The sequence below is a fragment of the Amblyomma americanum genome, chromosome 10 (genome assembly GCF_052857255.1).
Source record: "Amblyomma americanum isolate KBUSLIRL-KWMA chromosome 10, ASM5285725v1, whole genome shotgun sequence".
NCBI lineage: Eukaryota > Metazoa > Arthropoda > Arachnida > Ixodida > Ixodidae > Amblyomma > Amblyomma americanum.
In genome coordinates, this window is record NC_135506.1 from 128,258,073 (window position 1) to 128,273,335 (window position 15,263).

General features: G+C 45.5%; 1 protein-coding gene across 1 annotated transcript in view; it reads right to left on the reverse strand.

Annotated features, from left to right (window-relative positions):
- The window catches only part of LOC144108704 (uncharacterized), a 227,223-nt gene that overhangs the window by 1,220 nt on the left and 210,740 nt on the right, over window positions 1–15,263 (reverse strand). Inside the window, exon 10 of the mRNA XM_077641876.1 lies at window positions 6,154–6,273. Within this exon, the coding sequence (XP_077498002.1) occupies window positions 6,154–6,273 (120 nt within the window). The remainder of the gene's footprint in view (window positions 1–6,153; window positions 6,274–15,263) is intronic.

A 15,263-nucleotide genomic window follows, 5' to 3' on the forward strand; every position in this document is an offset into this window, starting at 1 on the left:
GCCTCTGCAGTGTGTGCTCGTTTCACTTCGTACCCATGGCTTTTCCTGTGTTCGCTTTATCGCGCGCTCACCGACTCGTAGCCTCTACGCAGTAACCAGTGGCTGTTACGTTGGAAATATACCACCGACGTATTACGACGTATTAAGGCAGTCCATAACTCCGCTGTTTGGTCGCCGCTGTTTCGGACAACACGATCGAAAGCAAAATTTGTTCTATGGCTGGATAGACTCCAATCTCACTGTTCTGCAGTCAGTGCTGTCCTTACGCAAAATAAAAAAAATGTGTTTGCCTTGAGAGCAACCATGTTATGCATGCGCCTCCTGAGCACTGGTTCATCGCGGCCACGTGATTGTCTTGTTTGTATTAACCAATGCGCCTAATTCTCTCAAGCGGCAAACGCACGGTTACTTCTGTTCGTTCGGTCAAATCGCAACACGCATAAACCTCGCAAGCCCACGCCGTTAAACCACCATTACAATGCTCAGAGAGATGTGAATAAACGAAAATAAACATAAAATTTTCGGGTTTCCTAACGTTCCTACTACCCCTTTTTAAGACGCTAAAATTTTCACATAAACTTCTGCAGAAATTTTTGTCCATTAATTAGGATTCAGCGTAAATTTGTCACACCCTTCTCGGCCTTGCACGCAAATTAGTGACGCTGAATAATATCGGTAAGATACGGCCCGTGGCGGTCATCGTTACTCTCTTGGTGCTTAATCTAGGACAAAACTGTAGAGAAATACGGCAAAATATTCCTCTCAAATAGAGCTCCCATAGAACCTTTAGAACGTTTATGTTTTCGCGTTTAAAGCTTTGTTTTCGTGCAAAGGTACAAAGCACTGGATGTAGAGCTGGACAAGACGTCTTTCACATTTCTTATTGCAGCGCCTTTCGTTACTAATAGTGGAGAACCAGCGGCACTATTTTATTTGGCGAGCTGCGTTTGGAATGGTCTGCACTTCATAAATCGCTGTAAATTTTTGCTCGTACTGAATGTCTTTACAATATTTCACTTCCTGAATGCTTCCTAATTGATTAGTTAGCGGCCCAGCAGCAATCAAATTCACATGTAAGCTGTTTGCTTGCAGCACGGATTTATGTTTAATTCTATTATGTATGTACCGGTGAACATGCAGGCCATCCATTTTGGAATGTGCTAGAAAAAGTAGAGCTGAATGCGCCTATGCAAAACCTCGGACGTGCTAAACTTCGACAGTGTTTACTAAACTGCTTCTATTGCCAGTTGAGAACTCTAGGAACAGTATAACATGCTTGTCCTTTCGTTGACGAGGTGGCAGCTCTATAAAATGGGGCTTACATTGATCATGTGCTTGTCTGCTGTACTGAAGTGCTGGAGTGCAACTCGAAAACTGCGTAATTGCACAACTCGCGCCACAGAAGCTCGAACCGCTCTCTCATCGCTAAGCAAAACTTAGCAGTATGCCAAGGGTGATGCACCACAGTGATTTTAAGAAGTTTTAACACACGCCATATCCATATCCAGCATCACTACTGGCATTCCGGAAATGTCGATCACTGCGCATAGACAGCAGGATGCATGCACAAAGAACCCTTCTCAGTGGTTGAAAAAAGAACGCTGACACCAGACTGCTTGGTTGCGTGTTTTACACTTTGCGATAGTCTATAAGGAATCACCACTAGATTCGATTTCCTTGTGTTCTTAGATTGACCTTTAGGTTAATCTACTTTATCAGCATTTCGAATGAGTCTGTTATTACTGTATTTGACTGTTAAGCGTCATCAGTTTTCTTTCTTTAGGACTGAACACAATTCAAAGTACAGATTATCTCTCCAAAGTGAACTGGAGCGACGACAAAACTTTTTTGTTCATACCGACTTCCGAATGATTGGGAACGTAATAAAGATGCAATATTAGTTGTTTTTCGGCTATGTCTCTCTCAGATGTGTTGAGCAGACAAGGGCCAGGAAATGATGGACTCGCTAAGAGAGATAGTATTAAAGAAGCCAACATTCCTCGCAACCGAGAAAATCATAGGGAATTGTTTCTATTTGATTATTTTTATATTTATAAAGTTGATCAATGGCAATTTGGAGTAACCATTTTATGGCTGAATATAACTGATTAGACAGTAGAACAGAAATAACCACATGCTGTCGGTGGGATTCGAAAACACGACTTCCGTGGGACGTGTACTCTGCCAACTGAGCTACAACGGCGGCTGTCAAATCTACTTTCGGGGGCCTTTATGCTGCGCGCTCCTAAACCTGAGAGTTTGCACGAGCACCACCCTCCTCCGTAATGGCAGACATAGAATGTCCTGGGCTAAAGCACGTGTCACGTGACTTGTCATCAAATGGTGAGGGCGGAAACTGTGTGAAAATTGTTTTAAGCTAGCTATGGCATAAAGACTCGCAGAGCTGTGGCCATCGCTAAGCTATTGACCAAGCAAAGGCAGAGAAATGAGGGGCGCGTTATAAGATACACTTTAAGGAAGCCAAAAGCCGCCGTAACCATGGAAGGCACAGGGGAACGCTTATATTTTATTTAGTTATTATTCGTGTTTATCAATCAAAATCGGTAATGTGTTCCTACAGCTCCTAGTTAATTTGTCAGAAAGCAGAATAAAAATAAACCACATGCCACCCACATTATTTTATAACAATAGCTGAAGATATTACAACAGGTTCTGTACAAGAAGTTAACCCGTTTATCGCAATCCAAGACCACACCTCTTCCACACATTCTGACTCGAAACGGAAGTACCTTAACTTGTGGTCCTCGCGATCACCGCATAATAACCCGCCGAGAGGAAGATTTTTCCATGCTTCCGCTGATGTTAAATTAAACAATTCTATCAACATGACTTAGTATAAAATGCAGTAAAAACAGGAGTCTTTTAATTTGAATTCCAATTTTTGAATTCAATTTAAATTCATCGGCATCACTGAATGAATAGTTAAAGCAATATAACATTTGTTTCTGGGAGAAGGCAAATTCATTCTTGCGCTTTGTAACGAAACCATTCACGCTCTTCTTAAGCCTTTCAATTGGCAGTGAATAGAACAAGTCTTTTACGTCTGTGCTCAAAGCGTTCGATGAGCGCCAAATTAAATTCTCCATATACTTGGATAGTTTGTAAGATTTCGAGAACAAAATTTGACCAACTAGCTCAATATTGGATTAGGTAAATCTGCGGAAACCACAGAGACAAAAATTTGAGAAGCTCCAGACTATGTCCCAGTCACGAAATGACATGCCAGCCTAACGAGTTCGTACCGTTAATACGAAAACTCAGTTGTTTTTTTTTTTTTGGGGGGGGGGGGGGGGGCGGGGGTCTTTCGGGGCTACCACTCAAAATAAAGTTTCTTCAGTATTGGCAAGGCTGTTTCCTTAACCTTCGATGACTTGACTTGCAACGGCCTAAAATACGCTATCTCTAAGAAGAATGGATCAGGAACAAATAAGCCTACATCTCTCACAACATTCTTTAAATTATTATCAACTAACTATTTTACAACAGCCATGATTGTTCGCGCGCTACTGCCCACTGCTATCAGCATGCGAGACAACCAGTTCGTAAACACAACGAGGGCAAATTTCGTTTAGCAGTAGATTAAAATTTGATTCCAAATCTCAAATCCACCTGACTGTCTATAAAGAAAAAACAGGCTCGCAAAGCAGCTTACGACCGCAGTTGAGGATATTCATACTTTTCTCGGACATGCCGATATGTTCTATAAATTTTCCTGCAACATTTGATTGGTGACGGCGCTTCCTTGCCTCCAGTAAGGCTGAGGCCTGGTTGAACTACACCTGTGCCGTCAAAGTCGGCTCACGCCTCTGGAACCGTAGATGTTGCTAAAAGGTTGTGTGAATGCAGTCCTTACAAAGAGTAATCTTATGCGACCATTGCGTGCGAAGGATGTTATAGGCTGGAAAGTGGTTGTCCTGTTGGCGATAGGAGAGACCAAACAAATGTCCGTACCTCTGGAGGGCAGAAATCCTGCCTTCTAGGCCAACCTGCTGCTACTTTTTTGAACAAACACGCAGAACTAAGTACTGCCGAACACGCTGAACTGGGAACATTACGAGTCTGTGGAAGGAAGACGCACCGAAAGTACGGGAAATGTACTCTGCGTTAAAACAAAGTTGGGATAGTTGTAAACACGCTTTCGTATTAATTGACTAATGCACACAGCAAACCAGGCAAATGACCAGTAACAGTCCAGCGCTGTTGGAAAACGAAGTAATATTGTCAGAAAAACTGAATTTATAGACACATAAAATAACACATGATGACTGCAAGAGAAAAAGAGTGAGGAAGAATTTAAGAGAAGAATAAGAAGAATAAGCGGCTCGACACCATGAAATAACGCGATGTCTTAGGGTATAAACAGGGTGCTAGAAAGAGCGCTGCATCGAGCAGAGAAGGGGCTGAGATGTCACAAGCCTTAAAGAATAAACAATTATTTAGCTAGTTCTTTTCCTTCACATCGGTACAGCACTTCGAAGAGATACTTTAAGCGCTCATTCGTTTTGATTTTCTAGCATGATAACTAGCAAAACTTTCATCATCATGCTATCAGTCGATACTGTTCTAGGCCTGCTTCTTTTGATGGATGCTTTTTTTAATGGTTTTACTTTGCACTCATAACGTGTTTTGTATGTCTATAAAGCGCCGTGATAATAAAAGCTTCAGTTGTGAAACGCTGGTCTTGTCTTGATACTTCCTTTCTTTTCATATCAATTTCCGCTAAAATAATCTGAAACAGCCACACATTAGCAACTAGCCAAACTCTTTGTTGTCTTGAAATGCCTTCCAATTTGACTGTCATTCCTATAGACCAACTGGGCTCTCGGGCAGTCCACGCAATGCGCTGTAGACCTAGGCCACGAATTCATTAAGATCAGCCGTCGTGTTAGGACGAAGACGAACGGTGCTAATTCAGGAGCGCCCCACGTTCAGGAGCTTACCCGGCAAATCCACAAGCAGAACGGTGGCAGCATAATTGTGAGATAAAGTGCACAAGGAGACTGGAAAGTGCCCCAGTGCACGCCTAGAACAACGAGAATATTCTGCAAATAAAGCCGGCAGTGGCAGTAGGCATTTAAGAGTCGTAAATGTGAGTTGCGGCATTTGCAAATCTATCTGGACGCGCATTTGCAGGCATGCGCTTCAGCTGTGAAGAGATTGTTTTGTTTCGCGGTTTCCAATATCATTTCTTGTTTCAGTTGACAGCTGGAGGAAATGGTTACGGCTATATAAGTGTGCTTTGATAAAAAAAATGAGTTGAATTGAGCGCTTGTGCAGCGCTTTCGTTGCGTTGTGTTTTGCGGTTGGCGCTGCCCTTGTTTAACAACTTAATTCCCCAGAAAACACCCTTGATTCTCCGTTTATATATAAAAAGCTCATTCATTCATTCATTCATTCATTCATTCATTCATTCATTCATTCATTCATTCATTCATTCATTCATTCGCTATGCATGACCAAGTAGGCAGTGACAATATGTTGGCTGTAATTGGTGGAAAATGCCCACGGCTTTGCGTCATGCCCATGATAAGCACGGCTGGAAATGTTTAAGAGACCGGTGTAACAGGGCCGACTGAAGGCTGGAAAATTTCAGAGTCGGCTGAGCACGATTTCGGTCCTACCAGGTATAACTCCTCCTGTTCGTCTCGCTTCCTAAGATCAACAGCAAAAGATGAAGTCTTGCAGTGCTGATAACAAACAGAAGTTTTTTGGAAATTACATGTAACAAGAAGTCGCGGACACATATTTTTCGTAAAATAGTTTCCCAAAACGCTTGGTTATATTTTCTTCCTAGAACAGGGTGAAATGTTCAATATCTGCTGCAGCTGTATATTTCTATCTACGCAAAACTCGGCCTCAGTCTTTTTAAGTTTACGACTGCCAAATACCTAAACTCAAATCGCCCTTCTTGGCAGCACACTCTTGATGCAACATCTGGGCAAACGATATCATTACATCATGAATGGTTATAGAGCACATCTACCTATGTGGCTACTTTTATCTCAACGCTCATGAAAATAGACTTCGCTAGTATCTTCGTTCCCGATCTCAAGCCCCAGATGAGCCGGTTACTTGGACGGCGCAATCTGCCATCGGCATCACACCTGCGGGTGCCAAGCACAACGTGCCAACCTTTGCGCGCAGCGTCTTCGCAGTGTCATAGGTGAACGTTCGCTCGATATACTTGTCGTAGCAAAATCTAGAGTTGAAGGATTCGTGTCCCCCGTCGCCGCATATTGGCCGCTTGCAGACCTGGATTGAAAGAGGACGGGAACGATTCTGTTGAACATCGCTCACTTTATTTCTATTCATCTATTATAACTGTCTCTCACAAAACCCAAGAGCCCCGTGTATGATGAAGTCTAGAATCGCATAAAATTGGGGCAGTCAGCAAGAAAGACGAAGACAAACTCAAAAAAGAAGTCATGTCTGCGGCTGAAACTGCCAACCAGTTTACTGAGAGCAAAGATCAATATTTATACTCCAGCGGTGCCACATGTGACAAAAAGTTCGAGAAATTTTTTGGTAGCTTTTTGTGTATGTCTTCGTTTTTGTAGCGATAGCTAGATTACGGTAGCATTTCGAGCCTTCAGCGTGGCGGCGCGCCACCCTGTGGCTGCGCCGCCACGCTGTCACGTGGTTGGTCACATGGTGCGGAGCAGCTTCCGGCAGCGCGGCGCCGTGGCTGATCGCGTGGCTCGTCAAGTGGTTGGTCACGTGACCAAGTTGCACTCGGCCAGCTGTAGCTATCGTGTCACTCCAGGTTTAACCAGAGCTAAACCACCGCCAAATTTTTTTTCCTCTGCCTTCCCAGACTTTGAAAAAAAGGTTAAACGAGCAAAAACAAATTTTCGCCCAAATAAGAGAAATCACCAAGGAGCAGTAGTAAGGGCATGGAATAGTTAGATCTCTTTCGTACGACGGGAAGGCCTGCTGCAAGCCAAAGGCTTCTCACAGATGTCTTTTCCGTTATTGATAACGCCGTCTCATAAAAAAAAAGATTACACTAAGATATTATGATGACACGCAAAGAAATGGGATCTCGTTAAGATTTGCACTTCAAGTCAACAGTGCAGTTATCTCTGTTCTTTATTTTGAAGAACTTCACACGAGCACAGGAGGAGGGACAGAAGATTTGAGAAACGTAGAAAACGTTCATCAGCGCTACAACCGTTCATCCAGATTGTCATCCAGAGCATATATGAGAAAAAAAGTAAAACTAGGCATACCGGCTTCGAGCATTTTTCAGGACAATCTGGTCGGAATTGACGGCGTTTCCTGTACGTAAGGCCCGTCTGACAGAAGCATGCAAGGAGGGCGGTAGCGCTGGCACAATAATATTTACAGACGCTTTATGCATGCGACGAGCCGACCTGGCACATAAATGAATACTTGGCTTTCAGAAGTGTTGCTTGTTGGGCGAGTTGGTGATCCATGAAAATAGAGCAGCGCGTAACAAAACAGGACACAAAGGAGAGACACGGAACGACACGAGCGCTATCAACTGTTTATTTCTTGCTGTCGCTACATATAAATACATGAGCCACAACTCGAAACGAAAAACAAAAAAAGATTGATAAGTCAGCCTTTCGCTGGTTTCCATCGTTCTAGATAGGATCGAATAAATGGCAGCGGAAAGTAAACGAAGACATCGAAGAAACACACAGACGAGGACGATGTCTTCGTTTACTTTCCGCTGCCATTTATTCGATCATGCACCAACTAGCTCAACAATCTACCTTTCTAGATAGGAGAGCTCTTTAGCTGACAATGCCACTGATGCCACGCTCACACACTTGTTACCTGCACGCAAAATACTACGGGCCTCAATAATCTCTCGAACAATCTTATCATTGTGGCGGGTTATGATTTGGCTCTTCTTAAAAAGTGGCATGCACGAATTTGGAAGGTCCCGTTTCTCAGCCTCGACCTTGCAGTGACGACAGTGTTGGCTTAGGTGGCCCGATTTGCTTTCATTAACATTGTAGTCATGTTCTTTTAGCCTGCTATTCACACATCTCCCTGTTTGCCCAATATACTCATGGCCACAAGACAACGGTACGCGATAGACAACACCCTCCTCACAAATGACAAATCGTTTCTGATGGTCTATTACACATCTTTTTTTTTTCCTCCTGGATACCGCACGGATTGGTCTTTTTGCAATGCATAGACAGTTTTACGGGTGCTGAAAATACAACATCAACGCCTGCTCGTTTTCCTAGTTTCTTTAGGTTGTGGGATGTATGATGAATGTAAGGGATGATAGCTACTTTCTTGCGATCCTGCTGTTTATTGGTACCTGCCTGCTTGTTGAACAATCGTGCTTTTTTCATTTTTTGCAGCAGGCCTTCAGCCACAGAAACAATTAGTGGTCCAGGATACCCAGAATCAGACAGTCGTCTAATCTGTGATGCTAAGCATTCTGGCATCATGTGCTCACATGAGCTTTTGAGCGCATTTGTCAGGCAATACTTGATAATGCCTCTCTTTACCAGTTTCGAATGCGCCGATACCGCTGGCAGTAGGCCTTTTCTTGCACGTGGTTCATAACCCCAACAGATGTTGTTAGTGTGAAAGTTAAGTCTAAGATCTAAGAACTTGATAGAGCTTCCTGACAAGAACTCTATCAAGTTCTTAGATCTTAGACTTAACTTTCACACTAACCACATCTGTTGGGGTTATGAACCACGTGCAAAAAAAGGCCTACTGCCAGCGGTATCGGCGCATTCGAAACTGGTAAAGAGAGGCATTATCAAGTATTGCCTGACAAATGCGCTCAAAAGCTCATGTGAGCACATGATGCAAGAATGCTTAGCATCACAGATTAGACGACTGTCTGATTCTGGGTATCCTGGGCCGCCACTAATTGTTTCTGTGGCTGAAGGCCTGCTGCAAAAAATGAAAAAAAGCACGATTGTTCAACAAGCAGGCAGGTACCAATGAACAGCAGGATCGCAAGAAAGTAGCTATCATCCCTTACATTGATCATACATCCCACAACCTAAAGAAACTAGGAAAACGAGCAGGCGTTGATGTTGTATTTTCAGCACCCGTAAAACTGTCTATGCTTTGCAAAAAGACCAATCCGTGCGGTATCCAGGAGGAAAAAAAAAAAGATGTGTAATAGACCATCAGAAACGATTTGTCACTTGTGAGGAGGGTGTTGTCTATCGCGTACCGTTGTCTTGTGGCCATGAGTATATTGGGCAAACAGGGAGATGTGTGAATAGCAGGCTAAAAGAACATGACTGCAATGTTAATGAAAGCAAATCGGGCCACCTAAGCCAACACTGTCGTCACTGCAAGGTCGAGGCTGAGAAACGGGACCTTCCAAATTCGTGCATGCCACTTTTTAAGAAGAGCCAAATCATAACCCGCCACATTGATAAGATTGTTCGAGAGATTATTGAGGCCCGTAGTATTTTTCGTGCAGGTAACAAGTGTGTGAGCGTGGCATCAGTGGCATTGTCAGCTAAAGAGCTCTCCTATCTCGAAAGGTGGAAACCAGCGAAAGGCTGACTCATCAATCTTTTTTGTTTTTCGTTTCGAGTTGTGGCTCATGTATTTATATGTAGCGACAGCAAGAAATAAACAGTTGATAGTTAGCGCTCGTGTCGTTCCGTGTCTCTCCTTTGTGTCCTGTTTTGTTACGCGCTGCTCTATTTACTTGGCTTTGTTTTTCTGTTTCGCTCTAATTTAGAACCTTGGCTTCGCCTCTCTTTTTGAACACGCATAACTACTTGGCTTTGGCCTGCTTGTTTCGAAAACGTTTAGGCACTTGGCTGATCCTTTCTGTTTGAAACTCGTTTGGCCACTATACTTCACTGCTTTATGCCCCAGCACCACCGCTAGTAGTGCGGTCTTCCACGTTCAGTTCGGATATCAACACCATCGGAGTGGAGAATATCCGCTTCTGCTGGCATGGCGAACCTGTGAGCATCCCACTGTGCACACGTTTCTCGAACATCCGTCGTGGTCTCCTCTTCTTCGCACCTGTTTAACGCGGCCCTGAACTCCTGAGCCGACTCTGCGACGTTTGCAAGCCTCATGCGGCTGCTGTTACATGACACGCTCCACGGCCTTGTCTAGTGATCTGCGCTGCAGGTCGTTCAACCTCAAGTACGTCGCCTAAAAAAGCCTCAGGCGAGATATTTGACGGCAGGAGAGAAGTGAGAGGAATAACGCCTTCGGAAGCAGAGACACTGGGCAGAGTGCATGCATTCCTGCACTGGGGCAGTGTAGGCGTAGCACGGATTACACCGCTACTTTGTTTTAATCATTTTGCTAAAAACCAACAATTGCACGTCAATCGTGTCTCAACTGGCTCTCTCAGCGCATGGCCTCCTTCCCCGTGTATACGCTCTCTGACTTTCTGAATAACCACTTGGTACTAACGCCGGTGAACGTCTTCTGTGTCCTTTCTTCTCTCTCTCGCCCAGTATTTGCGCGATATTTTAACAACACAAACACTAACTATCTAACCTCTACTAACCTACTCTGTTTGGGGAAACTAACCTCTACTCTGTTTGGGGAAACTTCCTAGCGTCAGAGACACAGCCATCGTGTAACTTGACGGGCGTTTGTTTTCTTTGTAAAAGAATGGTGCCCATGATGTGTGCATAAAGCTTGCTCCTATAATAATTAAATAAAAATATCTGATTTTGACTCTGTTTTCGCTTCAATGATGTGAAAGTCGCTCTTAATAAGGAATCTCTGTGTCGAATCTCATTAAGTTAAAATGCCATTTAGTAATGTAAAAACGCCAAGAGTACTCAAAGCGTGGTTCCTGTCGAATAACTGGGGAATTGCAAGAGCGGAGGCACGCGCAATCACGAAGAGGTTGGGATGATGACTGCCGTGGAAGGAGCAGCAAATGGTGAGAGCTCAGGAACGCGGAATAGGATGGTGGTTGCCAAGGAAACCAGAGAGGGCGGTTACATTGGAAAAGAGGAGGGTCTGGCGAGGGCAGAGGAAGGTGTAGCAGGAAGGTAGCTTTTTTGGGAACAAGACGAGGCTTACCGTGGAAGGAGGAGAACACAATGTGCGCAGAGTAATATGCAAGCGGATGTTACCTACACTGCGAACAACGCAAAGCGCAGGAGTACGTTGTAGCGAAAGCAGAGGAATGCGTAACCGGAAGGCAGTTACCGTCGAAAGAGGAAAGCGTATCGAGTGGAGAGGAAAATGTAGTAAATGTCCGACGATTCAACTTGGGCCCAATGCGTCACCGGTGCGCTAGTACTGGTTGCTTTGCTTAGTTTAATATGATTATTAAGGATTCCGGCTTCAGGATTTCACGCGACAGCGTTAGTGGGTTAATGCGCATATACTCGTATACGAAATCGCATATTCTCTAGTTTGCATTCATCGGCCGCTGGGTGTCTTCATACCACTCTTGTTGCTGGGGTTCAGCAGTCAAGCTATACGCCACAGCCCTGCGATGGCAGTTGCGGCTTTGAGCCCTTGGGGCGTATGAGCGGGTGGCGCAATGAGACCCCTGGTTGCACTTCCCTCGCAACTTCGCGACTAATTAATAATTGAACTACCCCCTGCTACGGTGAGCAGCTTGTTCACAATCCAATGGAAGGTTTTGGTGACGCCAAAAGGTTATGTGAGATAGGTGACCTACCTACCACCCAGGCGGGTGGCACGTAGCCACTGAGCCCTCCAAGATCGTGTAGGGGCCGGACAACAATCGGTTAAATCGGCGGGGGGGAGAGGCTCTAGTCTAGCGCACTAAAAACAGAGTCGAAGGGGAAGTGGGAGGGGAGGAGGAGAGGCTTTAATGGAACAGGAGAGGTCTGCCTGTTTGGCGGCCAGGTGCATGGGGCCGTCCTGTCGGAGTCCTAAAACACTTAAAAGTGTCTTGCGATGATTGTTGAAGAGTTGGCAGCGGGAGATAAAATGTAGAAGATCCTCGGGCACAGCACATGTGGGGAACACAGGGCTACTTGATGCACCTATTTTATGTAAATAGTATTTATTGAAGGCAACGTCCTGGCGAAAGGCAATGTCCTGGCGAATACGGTGGAGGCAAGCTGTCGCCGCAGCTTTTAGTCCCGGCTCCTCCTTTGTAAGAAAGGAAAAAGGAATAAACTTCAATAAACTTCAAACTTCTTCATATTGCGTGGCATGCGAAAGACACAAGTGGGGTCGATATGCAGAACGGGTCTATATTGACGCAGCGGATCACACCACAAAGAGCGTTGCGTTTGCAACGATTTTGTTGTTAGAAGCCTCGCGCCATCACTGCGAGAAAATGGTATAGGTAGGATGAAGGAGGTGTCGCCATGCGCCGACCTCGCTGCACCGTCAGCGCGATAGTTGCCTGCAAGGCCACACTGAGCGGGTAACCACTGCAGCACAACACGGTGGCGAAGCTCACAGGCATAGTAGTGGAATCTGTTTAAGTCATCGACGATCAGTTCCTGAAGGCTTCCTGATGGCTTTATAGATTGTAATGCAGCACGAAAGTCACTGAAAATAACGCACGCTGTTGGCGGTTGTTGGAGAATGTAAGTAAATGCTGCTCGCAGAGCAGCCAGCTCGGTAGCAGTAGTCGAGGTGCGGTGACTGAGTAACGCTGAAATTGTCGTGAGCGTTGACGGAACCCAGACGCCAATCGCTGATGAAGCGGATGTGACAGAGTCATCAGTGCTGATGTGATGGTGCGCACTGTAGCATCCTTAAATGTGTTCAAGAGCAAAATGTTTAAGTGCAGGACCGGGGGTGTCTGTCTTTTTATGATGCAGGAACTGTTGTATTGATTTGCCATGCTGTGTACCCCAAGGAGCGGAGGATGTGACAGGGCGCTGGTAGCGTGCTGGGAGAAGGTCATAAACTTCTTTGTGCAGTACGCTGCGAGTGGATGGTGAGGTGCACGAGCCACGAACCGCATCTGGGCACGAAGTAACTCGTGGATTAGCAGTACTGATGCAGATAGACGTCTGCTCTATGCTAGAGTACCCACTGCGGGGGCGTTCTTAGGAAGGCCGAGGCAGATGCTCAAGGCCTTAGCTTGCATAGCTTCAAGGAGTTTTATATTTGTTTGTGAGACATCCTGAATAGCTGGGAGGTTTTAGCGTAGGTGGCCTTCACAAAGCGCACCATACAGCCGTAGTAATGAAGGTGTAGAGCAGCCTTTTCTGGTAGTGTAGAGCATACGAACGATAGAGGCGTAAGAGCAGAGCTTGATTTAAAGCTGTTGTACATGTGGGGACCATGACAGTGATCTGTCAAATGCCACCCCTAGGAATTTATGATTTGTAACATATGGTATGGGGTACCAGCAACTTTCAGCACGTAGCGTGAAAGATCGCGCTTCGAAAATGCGATTTCTGATTTTTATATGGTGACATGACGAGACAGCGCTTACTTGAAAACACTTCGTTGCAGCCTATTGCCTCGGCGGGGTCTGCCGTCGCAGCGCCGTCCAGGGGGAGCTTTAGGACCGCGGCGAAGGTCGGCGTGGAGACGGAGATCGTGATTGCCGCTGGGAAATTGTTGCGATGTGCTTCTGGGCCACGTAGTCCTTAATCTCTCGAGGTCGTTGACTTAATGGAGGTGTGGATATGGGCACCGACAACACAGATGACCGGCTTCCCCAAAGTGAAAGCACAGACGCCGCCGATTTGGGGCCCGCCACAAATCCATCTTCCGCTGAGGTGGTGTTCGATTGTCGATGTACAAGTCGGGGTTCGCGGAAAGCAGTGAGCCTCGATTTGACGGATGAAATGACACCGAAGAGAACGCAGGGAGTCGCAAGGCTTCAGCATACATTGCCGACGGCACTCCGTGGGAATCGCTAATAGAGTCAGGGCAACCTTAGGCTTCAATCAACCAAATGATCAGGCAGGCTTTCGTAAAGGTTATTCCACAATAGATCATATTCACAGTATCAATCACGTGATAGAGAAATACGCTGTATATCACCAACTCCTATATAGCCTTCATAGATTACGAGAAAGCATTCGACCTGTTGACACCCCAGCTACAGGCATTGCGGAATCAGGGTGTAGAAGAGCCCTATGTGAAAACAGTGGAAGATATCTATTGCAACTGCACATCTAGCATAGTCCTCCATAAAGTCAGCAATAAAATTCCAATGAGAAAGGGTGTCAGGCAAGGAGATACAATCTCGCCAATGCTATTCACCGCCTGTTTACAGCAGGCATTCAGAGGCCTGAATTGGGAAAAGTTGGGGATAAGAGTTAATGGGGAATACTTAATAATCTGCGATTAGCTGATGACATTGCCTTGCTGAGTCACTAGGGAGATGAATTGCAGTGCATCATCAACGAGTTAGACAGGCAGTGCAGAACGGTGGGTCTAAAAGTTAACATGCAGAAAACCAAAGTAATGTTCAACAGTTTAGCAAGGGAACAGCAGTTTACAATTGGAAGCGAGGTGCTGGAAGTGGTAAAGGAATACTTAGGGCAGGTAGTCACAGCTGATCGGGATCAAGAGAGAGAAATAATTAAAAGGACAGGAATGGGGTGCAGCGCATATGGCAGGTTCTCTCAGATCATGAATAGAAGTTTACCAATATCCCTCAAGAGAAAAGTGTACAACAGCTGTATCTTGCCGGAAATCACCTACGGGGAAGAAACGTGGAGGCTAACGAAAAGGGTTAAGCTTAATTTAAGGACTACGCAGCGAGCCATGGAAAGAAAAATGATAGTTGTAACGTTAAGAGACTGGAAGCGGGCAGAGTGGGCGAGGGAACAAACGCGGGTTAATGACATGCTAGTCGAAATCAAGAGGAAGAAATGGGCTTGGGCAGGGCATTTGATACGAAGAGTAAGACAACCGCTAGTCCTTAAGGGTAACGGAGTGGATTCCGAGAGAAGGCAAGCATAGCAGGGGGCGGCAGAAGGGTAAGTGGGCGGATGAGATTAAGAAGTTCGCAGGCATAGGGTTTTCGCCGCTGGCAAAGGACCGGGTTAATAGAGAGACATGGGAGAGGCCTTTCCCCTGCAGCGGGTGTAGTCAGGCTGATGATGATCATGATATAGATGACTGTGGGAAAAGGCGGCGAGTCAGCAGATATTAGCGAAGGCCTAAATGCTTAAACCTCTTCGCAAAAGAGGCTAGGGAGAGAGCGAGCCGTCGGCTGGGCAGCGCCGAAAATCGTCTTGAGCTACTTACGCACAACGGAGCAGATCAGGTCGCGGAGATCAGATGATGCTATGATTGCATCAGGGTTAGCCTGGAAGGTAGAAAGCGGCTCTTTAACCGTA